This window comes from Cyphomyrmex costatus, unplaced genomic scaffold (genome assembly GCF_001594065.2).
Source record: "Cyphomyrmex costatus isolate MS0001 unplaced genomic scaffold, Ccosl1.0 scaffold639, whole genome shotgun sequence".
NCBI classification, from domain to species: Eukaryota; Metazoa; Arthropoda; class Insecta; order Hymenoptera; family Formicidae; genus Cyphomyrmex; species Cyphomyrmex costatus.
The window spans coordinates 1,052,687-1,070,923 of record NW_017280199.1 but is presented as its reverse complement, the minus strand read 5'-3'; the positions used below and the strand labels follow the sequence as shown (position 1 = coordinate 1,070,923).

At 32.3% G+C, this 18,237-nt stretch overlaps 5 protein-coding genes across 13 annotated transcripts in view; 1 reads left to right on the top strand and 4 right to left on the bottom strand.

Annotated features, from left to right (window-relative positions):
- Positions 1–2,596: 2,596 nt before the first annotated feature.
- Positions 2,597–4,156, bottom strand: LOC108779883 (zinc finger protein 706). 5 transcript variants are annotated; one of them, XM_018547410.1, is made up of 3 exons: positions 3,892–4,156; positions 2,933–3,077; positions 2,597–2,859 (listed from the first exon to the last, which is right to left on the bottom strand). In XM_018547410.1, exons 2-3 carry the CDS (start codon positions 3,074–3,076, stop codon positions 2,770–2,772), a joined length of 234 nt encoding a protein of 77 aa, XP_018402912.1. In that variant the 5' UTR covers position 3,077; positions 3,892–4,156; the 3' UTR covers positions 2,597–2,769. The 5 variants fall into 5 exon arrangements, with proteins under 5 accessions (XP_018402912.1, XP_018402911.1, XP_018402910.1 ...); XM_018547409.1 differs by lacking the exon at positions 3,892–4,156 and adding an exon at positions 3,780–3,885; XM_018547408.1 differs by lacking the exon at positions 3,892–4,156 and adding an exon at positions 3,481–3,705.
- Positions 4,157–6,036: 1,880 nt separating this feature from the next.
- Positions 6,037–8,928, top strand: Socs36E (Suppressor of cytokine signaling at 36E). Its single transcript, XM_018547391.1, has 5 exons — positions 6,037–6,707; positions 6,784–7,097; positions 7,178–7,417; positions 7,817–8,083; positions 8,176–8,928. Exons 1-5 carry the CDS (start codon positions 6,227–6,229, stop codon positions 8,461–8,463), a joined length of 1,590 nt encoding a protein of 529 aa, XP_018402893.1. The 5' UTR covers positions 6,037–6,226; the 3' UTR covers positions 8,464–8,928.
- A 1,004-nt stretch (positions 8,929–9,932) lies between these two features.
- LOC108779893 (serine palmitoyltransferase small subunit A) lies at positions 9,933–10,880 on the bottom strand. Its single transcript, XM_018547426.1, has 3 exons — positions 10,585–10,880; positions 10,354–10,493; positions 9,933–10,090 (listed from the first exon to the last, which is right to left on the bottom strand). Exons 2-3 carry the CDS (start codon positions 10,454–10,456, stop codon positions 10,002–10,004), a joined length of 192 nt encoding a protein of 63 aa, XP_018402928.1. The 5' UTR covers positions 10,457–10,493; positions 10,585–10,880; the 3' UTR covers positions 9,933–10,001.
- Positions 10,881–11,448: 568 nt separating this feature from the next.
- Positions 11,449–12,970, bottom strand: Apf (purine phosphoribosyltransferase family protein Apf). Its single transcript, XM_018547423.1, has 2 exons — positions 12,788–12,970; positions 11,449–11,773 (listed from the first exon to the last, which is right to left on the bottom strand). The coding sequence occupies exons 1-2, from the start codon at positions 12,900–12,902 to the stop codon at positions 11,457–11,459; spliced, it is 432 nt and encodes a 143-aa protein (XP_018402925.1). The 5' UTR covers positions 12,903–12,970; the 3' UTR covers positions 11,449–11,456.
- Positions 12,971–16,678: 3,708 nt separating this feature from the next.
- LOC108779904 (serine/threonine-protein kinase MARK2) overlaps positions 16,679–18,237 on the bottom strand; it is a 28,384-nt gene continuing 26,825 nt past the window's right edge. For all 5 annotated transcript variants that reach the window (XM_018547454.1, XM_018547457.1, XM_018547458.1 and 2 more), the window contains one exon: positions 16,679–18,115. In XM_018547454.1, the coding sequence (XP_018402956.1) occupies positions 17,897–18,115 (219 nt within the window). In that variant the 3' untranslated portion in view covers positions 16,679–17,896. The remainder of the gene's footprint in view (positions 18,116–18,237) is intronic.

The window sequence follows — 18,237 nt, the reverse complement described above, 5'->3', positions numbered from 1 at the left end:
TACTTTCAACATACAGAAGATATAATCTTGCTATTTGCATTATCTTCACGAATCTCGTCTATGACTATTAACAATTAAACATACATCAAGAAGGAAGCTATTCTTCAAATCATAAAAGGCACCTCTTTATCTATAAGGAATATTCAAATCAACGTAGACGAGAACGTTACATTAAATGCGTCTTAATTAAAGGGCGAAGTGCCAAAATTCTTTACATTATTGTAAGTAAATTCGATTCTTCTCTTAATTCAATTTTTATCATCTTTTCAGCCTCCTTTAGTAAATATTCCTAAGTTTTCTTACGAATTTTTTAAACTCATATTTGTTGGTTAATTATATTATTCTCTCTCTCTTCAATTGATTAATAATTTTATACTGATAATTTCAAGCAGTCTTATTTTTTAATATGGCATTTATAAATTACATGTTATTTAACTTAGATTTGTCTAAATCGATAATACATTTTTTTGAGTTCTTCAATTAAACAATTCTGATTATAAATCGCATTATTATTTTTGTTGTTAGAAACATTTTATCTCATTAAATAAGATTTCTATGAATTTTAGTTACTTTACATGTTTATATCTTTTTCTTTCAGCGAATTCAATCTAAAGGATATTTCTCTCTAACAATATACATCGTGATAATAAGAACCGTTGCGATAATGTGCACGGATTCGCACACCACCAAGCAATTGATTCTATTACTGAATTACTTCTCAATGTGACTAACAGGATACTGACAATTCTGTTTAGCACCGTTTGATAAAAACGACCGACTCATCGTGATCAATTACGTTCGAGCAATTAGCAAGTGCACAAAGTGAGACGTCTCACTTTGTATTCAACTGTCAATTATATCGCTAGTCACTCGTGACTCGAATCTCTCTTCGTAATCACAATTCAACACAACGCTCTTATTTCTCTATATTATCTTTTCGCGAATATAACGAATTTTTATTAGCTACAATGACGCAAATGTGTTGTAAGTGGCAGCTGATAAACAATGTTATGTCAGGATTCACTGTGAACAATTTCCGAAAGCTTCGAAAATTATTAGAGGAAAATGATCTTTCACCATAAGATGCCATCGGAGATGATCACTATGTAAATAATTTGACGATCTAATTTTTTTTCTGTTAATGTAATATGCTCACTGTGTGGTTGCTACATCATCATTTCAGTGCGTTCTATTTTTATGCTTTTGATTACATTTAAAATCTTCCCATTTCCTATCAAACGAATTATTTTTTTCATTCGAAATTCGCACGAGTAAACAGGTTATCTATTAGTTTGTCGAAAATTTGGACTTCAAAACTGATGTGTACTTCGTGTACTTGACTGTAATAACAGATAGATTCCACTCACGAAATTGTACACATAAATGTTAATATAAATATTATTGAGATAATATTATTTCTTTGATATATCCTAAAGATATGTATTTCAACGCATAGAAAATTTATTACATCATGTTACGATGTCATTATCAGGAAAGCACATTTTACATAATGTAAGCGATAAATCAATGACTTGCAAAAATCAATATCGTCTATAGCAAATAAATAAAATTACGAAATATATCTAATCGTAATCAATCTGAGTGCATTTTTATATTTGTATACGTGATTTAATTAATATAAAAATAGACGTTTGGCTCACGTACACAGAAAAAGTGTTTAAAAATATACGAGTATGTTAATAATATTATATTCCAAGAATAATGGATTCTTTATTCAAATCAACAGAATACTCATACATTTCTTATAATTACAATAAATACATAACAATAGGAGGAATCGATTATTCTTAGTTTATTATGGTACATTAAGTACTACATATTTTACGATCATAAAAAATGCATATCAATTTTTTCTGTAACAAGAGGAATTATGTGTCTATAAATTACTCGATATAATGCAAATGACAAGCTTAGTTATAAATAAAAATAAAAAAAATTTATGTCTATAAACGTGAAGGGAAGGATTATATGTAATATCTTCATTTTAACTATTAATTATTCTTATTTTAAAGAGAATACATTACAATCAACTATAAATTGGCAGTCATGTAGTTAAAGATTGTTATGTATCATTCAACCTCTTATTTAAAGAATTGTATTTTTATAAACTTATACCTCAAAATATATAACTATTATTTAAATGCAACAAAGTGAATGATAGAAAATATGTTCTTTTTATAAAGATATTTTAAGTATGGAAGTAAAATTTGCAATACAGACACTTTTTTATGTAATACTTTCAAATAATGTTATATAAAAAACTTGAATAGAAATGCTTTTAATATATAAATACTTAAGAATATAATTCTCTATTTAGTCATTTATATTATCCTTGTATATCATCTTTCTTTGTAACAGAAATAGAAAATCGACAGTATTGCGTTTTTTCTTATGTTGAAATGCTTCAAAATTTTGTCATCAAATTTATGAACTTTATTTAGAAATATACACAGAATCTCTTCAGATGTAATGTTTGATGTGAAAATTGATTATATGACGTGTATGAAAAATATTAAAGTTCACAAATGAAGAATTTCCATAAGTAATTCATTAATTATGCTTAATATTTGGAGTTGTGCACAACAATCTGTCGAGTGCAATAGATTAGTTAAAACACTAACAAGATTTAATTCATTTTTTGAAACTATTCAATGATCAGATGAAGATGTTGAACTATATCACTTTGTCAGATGCAGTAAATTTTTTCTGCGCTCTCACCCGATCTCCACTTTATAACAGTTCGTACTCTCATATATTCTTCAAATCATCTGGCAACTCATTCTTAGGATGTTTATTTTCAAAGTGTTGCTTGTAAGTCTTGGGATCTGGCATTTGGGCCTGAAAATAATAAATTTATGCTAAATCTATGCCAATAAACTTCCAAAAATTTACAGATACCTAAAATTCTGACCTTGCATACAGTACACACATGGACAAGTGCTTTTTGTGCTGCCTTTTTTTGATCATTGGCACTGTGTCCTTGCTGTTTCTTCAGTTTTGCACTTTTTTCTGCCGCCTTGGCTTGAGATTGTATCTTTTGTTGTCCACGAGCCATTCTAAAAACAAGAAGAGATCACAGATAAGTAGAAACATTGGCAACAACAGTGGTATCTTGTTTTACTTTTTGTTAAATGGGATTGAATTTAGAATTAGTCTAACAAAGTTATATACATATAACAAATTTGTGTTAGTTGTAACAACATTTATTACATTATTGAATGGAAAATTATAACTAACAGGTACATATATATATATATATATATATATATATAACTTTGTGTTTCCTAAGTATCTAACATCTTTACTAGAACAAATCTAACTAATCATATCCTTCAACGATTGTCACCGTCTGTCAATAGGATGAATCTCCCTCTCTCTTTTTCCCTCTTTCTCTTATTATTGCAACTACCATCTTCCGAAATAAAAAAAAAAAAAAAACAGAACCATATTGTATCCTACCTAACTGCCAAAACGAGTATCCGCGAAATTTACGCTTGTCGAAATCGTTCACGTGTCTTCGTCTCGATAATCGCGAAAATTTAAGGCCCGGAACAAGGTATAAAGTTAGTCGCGATCACCGGAAAAAAAATGCAGGGAAAACTTTCTACGAGAGAGAAGAGAGAAGGACAATGAGAGAAATTCAGGATCTGTGGTGTATCATCTGGTCTTTCGCAAAATTTCTCTCTCGTCAACAACATATTCATCTAGTTTCAAGTGCAGATAGTGTCAGATAGTGCAGCTGAACTAACGTGTCTTACCTATCCGCAGACGGCGAATAGATGTGTTCGACAACTAAGGGTGCCTTCCGTTCGACAATCGACGACTCTGATACGGTTCTTCCGCGACGCCGGAAGCGCGGGCGATACTCACCAATTATTAATGTGGTGAGAGGAATTCGTAGAGAAACCTTTTCTTTGGATGGAAAAGCCAAGGCTGATGGTGACAAGTGGTGGAACGCTTTTCACGCACGAGTACGCTGGCGCAGGATAAATAACGCCAGTAGCTGTCGTCAAAACAGGAATCGCGTGTATCGCGAATGTCGTGGCAACGACTAGTAATGGGTGTGCTATGCACATTTACAATAAACTGAGCGATTTGTCTGCGAGTCTCGAATTAATCCACCTTCCCTCTCTACCGCTGAAATTTGACACAAGTTGTTCCGAAACTTCCAAGTCGCAACGCGACACTAACTTTCATTTTGGCGGCTGTTCAAAAATTTATTGCCGCATGTAACACTGAAAATCTATAGTACACGTAACGTAAACTATAGATTTTCAGTGTATTGACAATCAATTTTGAAATGGAATACAATCTTTGGAATACGCATGAACGCATGTACAAAAAGTAATGGCCGTAGCACACACTTTGCATGACGCATAATGCATTACGCATAAGAGAATCATCCAATCAAAACGTTTCTCTTCCGTGAAATCGGAGAAAAAGAAGGATTACGATTTGTTAATTCTCTTAAGCCTGATCTACAATTGCGTAAACGTAGTTGTAAAGCCTTGTGTCCACGATACTAGAAATCGGTCCGAGATCTAGGATGAAGGAAAAATTAACCAATTACATTGGTCATGTGACCGAATTGTTCAAATGTGATTTGTTAATTCTTTCTTCATTCGGACCGATTTCTAGCGTCGTGGACACAAGACTTAAGAATTGACTAATCACAGTTGAATACGAGGAGAATATTCGACTGTCATTGGTCAATTCTTATAATTACAACCACTTACAACTACGTTTACGCAATTATAGATCGGGCTTTATGCCGGTTCTACATTAGTTGCAAACCGATCGCAAGTTTGTTGCGACAGCCAATCTGAAGCGTTGATTTCAAAATGCAAGCTTTGGCTGTCGCAACGAAATTGCAATCGACTTGCAACTAATGTAGAACCAGCTTTATGCGTCATTCTCACTTAACTGTTGAGTCTGCTGAACACAGCTATGGGTGCATCCAGAAGCACAATCGCTCACTGAGCGCTCATTGAGCTCTTTCATCTGATTGGTCTATATTTTAGAATCTAACGAAATATGCCAATCAGATAAAAGAGCTCAGTGAGCGATCGTGCTTCTGGATGCAGCCTATAATAAAGCGTACAACAGCGCGTGAAGATCATTTTCAAATGCAACCAAGATAAAAATTACAAAATTCACTCGAATATTTATAATTTCATTGGTTAACATGTAGTGAATTATTTTACTTTTGTAATATTCATCTTATTTCAAAATACATAATTAATTCCCCAGATTTAGGATTTAAATGGTCACAATTTTTTTTAGTGAGTCGGTACTCTATGATGCATGTGTGTATCTCATGGCTTATCACAATTGGGGAAAATGGCTGATGATTCGTCGGGACGTGTTTTGACAATTCTGATTGTCTGAGCTGCCTGAGCCTGATGGTCGACTGTGATCGACGAAGAGTTACGTCGTGGTGGGAAGCATAATTTCCGTGATATTTCTAGCGATGATATTGTCGTGATGTAAAAGTCAGCAGTGCATTGTTCAGCATATCCTGCTAATCGTCTGCTTATCCCGTGCGTAACTCGTTTTAAATGTGCTCCGACTTATTTCTACTGTCAGGAGATACTTTTCAAGTGAATGATATCACCTCTTTTTTTCAATAATGACATCTGTATGTGAGACGAGTCACTACCGATAGGTAGTTAACGTAATACACGGGTGTATGTGTGCGTGTATATATGTGCATTACTATGAGCGAATCTATAAGACTCAGCCTGTCATTTTTTCGTTTGAGGTACCGTTTTTCATTCACGATTATCACGCATGATACAGTATCTGTGTTTGACTCAATAATACGATGAGAATGTATCAATATGTTGCCTTTATTCTTGAATTCATTCCAATACTAAAAAGCATAAATCTCTCATTTACTTGCATATGAATATAGATATAATATATATAACATATTAAAACTATTTTCATGAATAAATATTTCTCTAGTAGATACATTACACAGTGATTTTTATTATTCATATAGGTGAGCATGCGACAGACCTACTGCATTCTCTGACGTAACATCCTCCATGTGGCTAGGTGGATATAAAATTTGTGAAAAGTTGGAGTTGCATCATGCCGAATTAGAGATTCAGATTTCAATGTATATCTTGTATAGTTTCTACAATCATGGTGTAGACAAGGAATCATTAAGGCAATAAAATGCCTGCCATGCAAATTAATAATGGGACAGCACTTTGCTAGTCTCAGAGACTTTTTTAGAATGGATGGTGAAAGGCAGCCTACTGAGATATGCGCTAACGCGCTCAGCCACCCATTGCCCTTGGATATGGTAAATAGAGATGGCAATGAAAGTTTGCCCGATAACGAGACTAATGGCAATGTACCTGTAACGAACCCTAATATACTGCCGAATAGACCAGAATGTAAATTAGAAGGGAATTTGGACAACGATCGTTTAAACTTAGATGTAGACAACCATAATTCTAGATTTGAATCTTTGTATAGTCAACCTGTCGAAACTCAGGATACAAAGCAAGTTTGTAACAATGGTAATGTTACGAGCGAGCCATCATTTACACAACAGCAGGAGGCATGCTGTAGTAGTTCTGGTGGTAGTAACAGTAGTAGCAGTTCTGAAGATAGTCCTGTAAATCCACCTTTAAGAAGATCTTCTAAAACTTTGTCATTTGGAAAGAGAAAAAGTATGTATTTCAAATTAATTTCTCACATATATATTGTAATTTTGTATAATAACTCAAATTTATTTGCTCACATTAGATAAACAGCGCAACAAAGATCAAAGCCCAATATGTAATCACGTTTTATCATCGAAAAAGAAACGTAGCAACTGGGTATTGAAATTTAATTGCGCCAAGAGCAAAAGCTCAAAAAATACTGACATTATTCCCGGCCAAGGGAATGGTAACTCTGATTGTATATGCACCGGTTATAGGAGAACCGAGGAGCATCCTATGGGTGCGGGTATTGTGTTTAATAGTCGATCCGCTCCACAAAGTCCCGTTCTCGGGCCTTTGCCACCGAGTCCTGTAATTGATTTATCGCGATTTAACCCTGAAGAATTTCCTATGGAAGTACGTTCTTTTATTATTATTTTTTTTAAGAGGAACTTATAAAAATTTAATTTTACTATATTCATTTTTTGTTTTTAAAGGATTGTGACGAACGTGCTCGAATGCAACGCGCACGAGAGATGGAGGAAGGCGTTGAACCTCCTCCTGGTTATAGGCCTAATTATCCTACAGGTATACAAGTTCACCCCAACGGAATAACGGTGGACAGTTTAGCGGCATTGTTCCAAGCACATGCCGGTATTCAAGCTGCCGCTCTTACAGCCTTATCCCAAATCGACTTTACATTAATTCCAAATATTGAAAGACCTGCACATACGCAGGTAAATTCTTTTTCATATTCAAATTTATATTTATCTTACATTTATATAAAAATTCGTAGATCCTATCGATACTTTATGAAATCAATTTATATGCTGCAAAAGATTTTGCTTATATATTACACTTTTAATTTTATTAGTAGAAATTTTCACAAAGAACAATGTTTCTGCATAATTTTCTACATTTCTTACAATTGTCTGTACAAACTATATGTGAAAAACGAGAACTTTAATAGCATGATACTAATAGTACGGAAAATCAATTATATAAAGATATACACGATATGTGTTACATTTGTACATTTTTTTCGTTTTTCTACTACATACATTTAACCTTTAAAATATTAGTATACATTCATAATTCATGTTATATACTCACTGTTTTGCTATTTTATAATACAGGTCGATTATGTCCATTGTTTGGTGCCGGACTTAAGGTCGATTACAGCCTGCTCTTTTTATTGGGGTAAGATGGATCGTTATGAAGCGGAACGTTTATTGGAAGGCAAACAAGAGGGTACTTTTTTGTTGCGAGATTCCGCGCAGGAAGAATTTTTGTTTTCCGTGAGTTTTCGTAAATATGGACGCTCGTTACATGCCCGGATTGAGCAATGGAATCATAAGTTTAGTTTTGATTCGCATGATCCAGGAGTTTACGCTTCCGAAACGGTACGTATATGTATAATTGTTAGCATTTCATATTTGCATTTCATTTTAATAATCAATAAGCATGATGTAATGATCCGTATATATCTTTACAGGTATGCGGTTTAATCGAGCATTATAAGGATCCCTCATGTTGTATGTTTTTCGAGCCCATGCTCACTATCCCGTTACATCGGAATTTCGCATTTCCGCTACAGCACTTGTGCAGAGCGGTGATAACCACGCGAACAACGTACGATGGCATAAATAAGCTGCAGTTGCCAAAGACACTTAAGAGCTATCTCAAAGAGTACCACTATAAACAGAGAGTACGAGTCAGGCGATTAGACACAGAAAATGATTCACACACGGACTGTAGATCCATATCATGTTTACCGATATGAATCTCTTCGTATTAATATTCGATAGAATTTTATTATACGTTGCATAATTATGTTTCTTTACCTATATTTACAGAGTTGTACCGCCGTATCAAATACGAGCGATACATGCATATAACATTGTAATATCAGGAATATCATGACTCCAACACACAGTTATACAAAATATCATTGCAATATTAGCAATAAAAGCATTGTATTCGTCTTAAGCGATACTAGATATTGGGAGAGATGGCGTAGTATAATTAAAAAATGAAAAGGGGAAAGATAGGACTTGTGCGATTTGACTCGAGCGCGACAAGTGCCTATGTTCATTTGGCGAGGTCTAGTAATCTTATATGTAAATACATCAAGAAGGCAATGCTTCATACACTCGCACAGTGTATTGCGAAATCGTGTATTATGTAAACTTCAATATCATTGCTATTGTTCTTATTATTACTACTACACTTATTTCTTTATTTTATTCCTAACTACATTATTTTTCAATCATTATTTTGAATATGTATAATTTAATCTTAATTATAAAGTTACGGGAACAGTTTGTATTCTGATAATTTTTATAGATCAATATCAAAACTTAACGCCTTAAAGATGTGGCAATTTAATTTTTATTCTATGAAACTATGCCATCAAATTTAATCTATTTGCGTAGCTAAAATTATAAAAAAAAAAAAAGAAAAAGAGAGAGAGAGAGAGAAAGAGAGAGAAAGTGAAAAAGAGAGAGAGAGAGAGAGTGAGTCTGCAAAATCTGGTTCGTATTACTCCTATTGTGCCTATTTATAATGTTAAATATTATTAGATAAAAGCTGTCTGTGTTGATGTTTCTCATTGCCAGATACGAAATAATTTGTGTACATTCTTTAAATTTCAACATGTGGAGTGAATATCAGATGCAGTGAATTGAATATGGAGTAACAATGTAAATCATTGAATATTGATAAATTTGCAAAATATATAATATTATAGAAATTGTTAAAAGTATTGGTTAATGGTTATTCGTATAATGAACTTCGTATTAAAAAATAAAAATTTAATATTTATTATGTGTATATATTTTATCTCTATTCCTTATAGCAATTATATAAACGTTTTTAGAAAAGATTATTGATTAAAAATTAAAGTTAAGAAAAACAATTTTTTAATTATCATAGTTTGTGTAATTTTTTAGGCTATTATAAAAAAATGATTTTGTGACATATTTAAATATTTCTATTCTTTTATATGACATAAAACAAAATAAAGAAATATTTCAATATAATTTTGCTTAGGTTGTTCGAAATAAGGTAAAGATTCAATGTCATTTTTAACCTTTTACCTGTTGGTTCTTATTTTAATACTAGATTCTTATAATCTATATAGACAGGTATCTAAATTCCATGATAAACTTAATACCACTATTCTTTAAGATTCATATTTTTAGTATATTTTACATGATATAATCTTGTTTTATATAAATATATAGTCTTGTTTTATAAGTGGAATTCATTAGAATATTGAAACAATGTAATTTTTATAAGTTGCAGGAACATCAAACGTAATCAATTTCCTAAAATATATTGCGTGAGTGGCAACACTACTTTGTAGTTGAAGAGGAAGAAAAGCGAGAACAGGACTAGAAGAAAAATGTCTGTTATATTAATGTAAGAAAAATATAGAATTTTTTTTCTCTTCTATGAAAGGTTACAAGCGATAAATATAGCATCTTGCATGCTTAATTACAAGATTCTATATTATAATCTATACTTTCTATTATATCATAATCGCATCATAAAGATTATTATTATTTACGCGATTACTGCATATTATGTATATCATTCGACTTAATTGATGTCGAGATGTTTCATTTGGAATAAATTCAAAAATTATGATAAGCTATATTAAAAAGGATACTGATAAAATTTCTTTCCCATTCCTCTACCATGTATAATTCAGTAACGAGAGTGTATCGAAAGTACCAATACTTGAGGAAAGATAGCAAACTTCGTATATCCATGAATGATTAATTATTGCTTGAACTTCTGGCAAATCGACTTTAATAAAAGAATAGTGCATAAATAAAATGCAATTTAATCAATTAATCAATCACAGCTGAGTATTTTTTAATAGAAATAGTAACCTTACGTTTTCAATAATTTTCGATTGCAATTAATTCAAGTTACTTATTGCATGTGTTTTTCTGTATGTCACTGCCACAGCTGCCGTCACTGCCCAGTTGCCCAGTTGTTCCTGTATATTGCGACGATTGCGACTTTTAGCTTTTAGTAGCCAGTAAGTCTATTCGCATTTCTTGCACTTTTTGCACTCAGCAACTTCGTATTCTCTCTTTCTTAAACGCCCGAATATATATTTTTCTCTCATTTTAAGTGTAAATGTTCATAATTTTTTAAAGAATCGAGCAATGCGAACAGACCTACTGTCAGTAACGTCATGTTTTATGATTACAAATCGAAAGGTTTGTTTTCATGGAACGTATGTAGGAATTTAGATTATAGCGACTTCGATTGGACGTATTAATGCGTACTAGGACATTAAAAGCGTGATACATTAATTTAATTTAAGTGTAAAAGTAACATACAAATATTTCGAATTATTACACATATATATATATATATATTTTAATTAACATATTCGTAACATAATGGCTACATTCAGCAGAATGAATAAAACGGTTGCATTGTTATGCTCAACACAGCCATTATATTTAGGATTTCACCGTTTTAACTTGTTCTATAGTTAGATTAAACACATTTACGTCAGTCTATATGTATGACGACATAAATATGTCAGTACATTTACTGAGAGTCCAATTTTAGAAATAACTGAGTAATGTTCATTTATACCAATGTAGAGTAACTTTAATCTCAGTTTAATTTACTCTTTATCCTTTATTTCTAATTCTTGGAACCAAACAAAGATAAAAAGTTAAACCAAGATTAAATTATGTATATTGGTCAAAATGAACGTAAGATAAAAATATGTCTTCGGAACAAAACCTACAAAAGATTTTGTGATACATAATCATCGAACTCATTGAGTGCTTTCCGCATCTCGTTGTATTTTGCACGATCACACGCTTCACGCAGCGGGAGCCAGTCGAACGCCTGATGCTCATTCGACAATCTCACGGGTTTGTCCGGATTGAGCAGCTCCGCCAACCAATAGATGACGATTTTCGGCTTTCCCTTCACTTTATACGTCATTTCGTGTTTCGCGTCCTCGAAGATCTTCAAGTCATTCGGTACGAATCCGGCCTCTTCTTGAGTTTCGCGCAAGGCAGTCTCCATGTCAGATTCATCCGGATCAACGTGACCTGAGACACCGAGTGACCGTCAAACTGAGTTGAATTTAATTTTTTTTACGGGAAAGAATTTTTTAAATTAAAAAAGTTACATTTTCGATTTAAATTCACAATGAAAGAAAAACATTTTTTAATAAAAATTTTTAATTTTTCCTTTTTCTCTCTTTTGTCTTTCTTTACATTATCTTTACATTCACAAATTGTTATGCATGTATAATTCTACATTTGTGTTCATAATTTTTTCACTTACTATACAATTGATTAATGTTCGTTAACTTATTGTTCATCTTTTTCTAATTTTTAGGACTAGATTAACACAAAGAGCAAATTAAACCGAGATTAATGTTAATCTACATCGGTGAAAATGGGCATAAATATTTATTCAATAATAATAATGAGCGGATTCAGCGAACTCAACAGTTGAGTGAGCACTCGCTTTCAGGTGTGTTCTTTTCTAAACTATTCAATTAGAATCTAGAATACATCAATAGCAACCAATGGCATGCGTTATATAACAGAACATACACGTATTAATTTATTATGAAAATTGAATGTATTATGCCATTGCATTTACATGAACAGTCTTCAATGTGTACTAATTCAGTACAGTGATCGAAATCTCTAATTATACGTCCCTACATAAATGACTTATGCCCATTTTCACTAATATAGATTAATTTTAATCTTAGTTCAATTTGCTCTTCATCTTTTTCTAATTCTAAAAATTAGAAAAAGATTAACAGTAGGTTAAACCGAGATTAAAGTTAATCTGCATTGGTGGAAACAGGCATTAATCGCGCGATGTAAACGAAACTTTAATCCGTTTGCTCGCTAAGGCTAAGGATATCCCGAAGATTAACTTTTAATCGCGATTAAATTTGCTCTTTTCCTTTTTTTTTAAGAATTAGAAAAGAATAACCAATAAGTAAACGAAGATTAATTTTATATTATATCTATGGTGTAGTTGAGTCTAAATTATTGATAATAACGTTTAGCTGATGAACGGTGTGAAAAACATATACTAACCTTTAGGCGGCGTCCAGTGATGTTCTCCGTATGATGTTTGCATTAGCAGGTATTGAATAGTATCTTGAAATCGGCGAAAAATCACAAGACCGCAAGCACGTTGCTGCAACGTCATGATGCTCAACAGCTGGGAAATCACTTGCGATGACAGCGAAGCTACTGAAGTCCGTATTGCTCGTATCAAACCAGTGTTAGAATTGCATGCTGGAAATCGACTCGACCAATCGGAATAAGGCAAAGTTTTGGAACAATTTGAAATTTTGAATTTAGATTGGTATTTATAAGCTTAAAATTCTCGAAAATTTTTGCATTTCAAACAAAATAAATATCTATATATTCGGACATTGAAGAGAACGAAATGGAAAATTATAAATATCCAAAAAAGTGCAAGTAACACGACAGATTTATAGTCTGTTGTTATTCCATGTATGATTTTATTTTTGTTAATTTTTAATATTGACCAAAATTAAAAAAAATAAATAAAATGATATATTATGCGTGAAACGAAACGCGCCCTTCAGATGTCAAAGATTCTATTGGTCGGTATGTATAGTCGATATTTATTTTCAGATCATCTCAAGTAATGGCTAAAAAGATGCGAATACAGTTCTCTTACCCATATTCATAGTCAGATTTTATATTTAAAGTTCCTTAAGTTTATCTTCAAATGCTCTACGAATTATTTTATTGGCTACTGAGCATCTAAAGATATATTTAAGGAAGTCTTAAATATAAAGTCTGACTACGAACACGCGCGTCTGATTGATTCAGATATCTTAAGATTGCACTTAAGATCTTAACATAAAAACTGACTCCGAAATATTGATGTTATCTTATTTTCCAGTCTACAATTTCAATCTAGAGTAATGATTTTAGTCACGTAATAAAACTAATCAAATATTCCTTTTCGTCTGCATTAAAAGTAGAACCGCAATTTTAAAAGCCATAGCTAATTGTTAATTTAAAATTAATCATCTAATAGTTCTAATATACATATATTTCAATACATACATTTTTAATTTAAAAAAAGAATTATTTTTATAACTTATAAAGCAAGCAACGTGAAAATTTAATTCACTGTAAAATTTTGACAAAATGTATCGTACAGGTAGAAATAAATTTTAAAAACATACTTAACGAATATTTTTCGAAATATTTTCGGTCTTCTTTTACTCGCAAGCAATGGTCTTCGAGTTTAAAGGAATGTAATTTTATTTTGTAACATTTTGATATTGTATTAGCGGTATTTATAGAACCAATACAATACTTATTTACTTCCTTTCTTGAATAGTTGTCTGATTTTTGTACTTTTACAAAAAAGGGTACAACTTTCATTATTTTGTGACTGTACAAGCATAATTTTATTTTTTAATTTTCTAATATATATTTTTCTTCACACACACACACACACGCACGCACACAAACACACACACACACACACATAAAATTTTTAATTAAAAGTTTTAATTATATATATATATATATATATACACATATATAATATATATTTAAAAACTAATTTAAAGAATTATTGATCTAACTCTGAATTAGTTATATATAAATTACAACGCGATCTCGTAATAATGTAAATAAGGATTTTATTATTAACTTTATTTCATATACACACACATCAATTTTTTCTTGAATGTAGTGTTATGATAATTTTTCACAAAGAAAAAATATATAAGAAGAAAAGTAGATATAAAACGATTCTCGAACGGTCATGAAAAAAGTTGTACCCTTCTTTCTTGCTCAAATATATAGAGGAGGCGAAACTTATATTAAAAACTTCACGACTATATATACGTGCCTGTCATAATAAATTTGTCTATCTCTAAGAAGCGTATAATCAGACGTTACAACCAACAGGTTCTGCTTCTCGAGTGAAATATTTTCCGTATTTATACATCATAATTATATGTACACAAACACATTAATTGACAATATTAGAAAGAAATGCGTTCACCCTCTCTCTTCAAGACTTTGTCGAAAGAAAGAAAATATCGACGACTCGATCATGTCATAATATGAGTTTACGCGTTTGACAGGAATCTAAATTGGGAAACAATGCGTGTTACCATTTTATTATAAACGTTTTGCTACATTTTGGCTAGATACCGATCACCAGAAAACACTTAGCAAAGCTGTATATGTATGTACCTATCTACAGAGACCGACGTGTCTATGTATGTAATTCACGTATGTGTTATGTGCGCGTCGAATGGTTATCGCGCGCAGCCACGCGGGCGACTACCGCGGGAGTAATATGTTCATTCGCGGTACTTACATACAAAAAAAATCACAAGAAAACTCCCTCGGTGTTACGCCAAATTTGACTTTAAGCGTCGCCCGTGTAGCTCCGCGATTCTAATTGTCTCTTGAATTCTTCTCTCACGCGTTAAAATTATGAATGTCTTTAGATTTGTATCTTCTTCTTCACGTACACATCGTGCGCGCGCGCGCGATCGTTAATTTATACATTTATTTCGTAAAGCAAGCCGGCGAAGGGTGAATTTATGTATAGATTACGATAATTAATTCGTCTATATGTCGGGGATGTGTATTATTAATGCTACCTGAAGGACCTTACGTTAACATTAATAATGATAATAATAATAATAATAATAATGATAATAATAATAATGATAATAATCATCCCTATTTATGGTATTGTGTATATCTTTATAGAGTCATTTACAACGGCCGCTTTGGATTACAATCCTTTTCTTTTTATTTTACATGATAATAATAATGACGTTCGATATTGTACTCAGGATACTAATTCTGATTGACGTAGGAACAAACGAAAAAAGAAAACGATTATTATCCTCCAGTCTAATTCCTTAAAAGTGATTGGATATATGTATATATATCTTTCTTTCTCTCTTTTAGAGGACTGTGTGAATGTTTTGCATCTAAATTGTCTCTCCCCTTAAAATGTAAATCGATAACATTATTACTATATCGTCATATTACATTATCTCGCTTATTGGTTCATGGAGTAATCCGATGACACGAAACTGGTATGGTTATGCATAAAGAAGGTAAGTCCCGATGCCAGTGCTGCGTTAATCATTTACTTAGAATTTTTGTCAAGATGTTCAGTAACAGACAATTGGCGCCGATACTTAGTTGCTATCAGTCGTTTCATGATCCGCAACACGACGTATCACGATTGTACGTCGTGCTGGCGCGCTGAAGTTATTCTGTATTTTTCAGTGTAGCAAGTGTTAGAAATGTGAAAAATCATTGAGTTTATAGTATGTAAATAAATTAATCATTGCCTATTTTAATAACATACTTCATTAATCTTAGGCAAATATAAAAAGTTTGCGATACTTGAGTTTTAAAGTGTATTTTATGATTTTGGTGTGTGAAGTTTTCTCTCTTTCTTTCTCTTTCTTCTCATTAATTTTTAGTACCTTCGTAATATATACTATATACACCAAGTCTCTAGTTCGTTCTTCTACGTTTTACGATAATCCCTAATTTTATTTCATTCAACTGCAAATATACTTCTGAATGAAAGGATTAAATAGTACAATATAGCCAATTATAATACTTAAATTTAATTGTATTATCATATTTCTCGTAGAAATAACAGATCTTGTTATTACTGATGTAGTTTTAGATTTATATAATTTCAATTTTTAGAATGATGAATTGTGTATTAATCACATGAAACACGAGTAATAACTCGATGGTATTTCTAAATTATGTTAATTTCTCTGCTTCTACCTTTATAATATTATGTATACTACATATACATATATACATATGTATGTATATATACATGTGTATATATATATATATATATAACACTCTTGTCTATGATAAAAATAAAAATATTAATAACAATAATTATTACATGTTTTAATCATAATTGGCTAATGTCTATAGTGCTGCGTATTTTCAAACTTATACTTTTCAAACTTAAGCTATAGATAAAAAAAGGTAAAGTATCATAAAAATGTTCGAAAAAAATAAACAGTTGCATATTGTGCAACATTAAAATAATTCAATTCATTATTCATTCACGGCGCTAATGCATTATAAATGATGTTAGAGTTTCGTTGATACAGAACGCAACACATGTCTCTCGGTTCTGTAATTTGTCAAATTATTTACAGGCAAAATCTCCATTAATAAAATTTTTTACATACAAGATACATAAGATAGAAGAAAAACAGGAAGTTACAGAGAAATTTCTTGACGTTGTAGATGTGTGTATATTGCCTCTTTTATCCTCCATATCATTGCGTTATTTTATTGTACAAGGAACGCTGTCGCCATGAAAAACAAAATGGATGAGAAATGTTTTATTAGGCACATTTAACAATCCGATTAAATCTCGATTCTACTTTAATCCTTCAACATCTTACGATAGTATACGCGTATAAGTGTTCAACATTCTAGAGACATATCAATTTGAATGCAAATACCTTCAACGTCAAGAATAACACGAAACATAATACTGTTTAAAAATGAAGCTATACTTCATGACAGATGTGACGAATTGTTCGACAATTGGGAAGGCAGATCAACCTGTAATGACTGATTATTTTCGTTCGAATGCACGTCTTGTTATCGATAAGAAAAATTCAAAATTAATAAATATAGATTATTGTGTCTAATACCAGCTTCTTTGTACGGTTGATCAGGTCAGCTGGACCGTCTCTCTTATCATTCGTTCTTTATCTCTCTCTTTTTCTCGTTCGCAAAATGTTACGAGGAACCGATCTAGTTCTCCATTTTGGCACTCGGGAGTATTTGAATACGTATTAGTCATCATCACGGATCACAGTTTCAAACTTTTTTCGACGAATCGTTAAAGCGGTACCTCCAACGCAGAGGAGACGACAAACACGTGAGAAGATCTCTACTTTTCTCTTTCTCTCTCTCTTTCCTCTCACCTGACAATGATGTTTGTCGACTGGGACGGAGGAATCGCATTTAAACGAATATTTCTTGGGTATCGGATTCGGAATCGGAGTCCCAGAAGAAGAAACAAGAGTAAAACTCCTCGGTGACCACCGCCACTTGGTGGCTACGCTCACGAGGTCGTTATGGGTTGGCGCGATTGGCGGCTAGGGCGCCCGTAGCCGACAGTCACAGCTTGAGCTCGTTCGCGATTTTGCTGGCAATATTTTTAAAACCGATTGACGTGCCGGAGATACGCTTGAATCGTACTCCGTTTAGGGAAAGTCGTGGCAACTTGCAGACCTCAATCTCCCATTGTACTTGACTATCCGTCGCTGCCTCACCGTGTGCGCACAGCAATAGGAATCGCTCGCGTTGTTCATACTGGCATTTGTTAGCATCCAGCACCTGGAAGAAGATAATACGATAACGTGTCTAGTCTCCCATAAATAAATGTTATATCATCCGTCTCAAAAAGACAGGTGTATATTATAAATAGACTCGTCTCTGTATTCGTAAAATATATCGCC

Coding starts and splice junctions, on each gene's coding strand:
- Socs36E (XM_018547391.1), top strand. CDS start 6,227: ATGGGACAGCACTTTGCTAGTCTCAGAGACTTTTTTAGAATGGATGGT. Junction 7,098..7,177: donor CTGAAGAATTTCCTATGGAA/GTACGTTCTTTT, acceptor TTGTTTTTAAAG/GATTGTGACGAACGTGCTCG. Junction 7,418..7,816: donor AAAGACCTGCACATACGCAG/GTAAATTCTTTT, acceptor TTTATAATACAG/GTCGATTATGTCCATTGTTT.
- LOC108779893 (XM_018547426.1), bottom strand. CDS start 10,456: ATGGATATACGAAGTTTGCTATCTTTCCTCAAGTATTGGTACTTTCGA. Junction 10,091..10,353: donor ATGGGAAAGAAATTTTATCA/GTATCCTTTTTA, acceptor TTAATATAACAG/ACATTTTTCTTCTAGTCCTG.
- Apf (XM_018547423.1), bottom strand. CDS start 12,902: ATGACGTTGCAGCAACGTGCTTGCGGTCTTGTGATTTTTCGCCGATTT. Junction 11,774..12,787: donor TCACTGGACGCCGCCTAAAG/GTTAGTATATGT, acceptor TCGGTGTCTCAG/GTCACGTTGATCCGGATGAA.
- LOC108779883 (XM_018547410.1), bottom strand. CDS start 3,076: ATGGCTCGTGGACAACAAAAGATACAATCTCAAGCCAAGGCGGCAGAA. Junction 2,860..2,932: donor ATGTGTGTACTGTATGCAAG/GTCAGAATTTTA, acceptor TATTATTTTCAG/GCCCAAATGCCAGATCCCAA.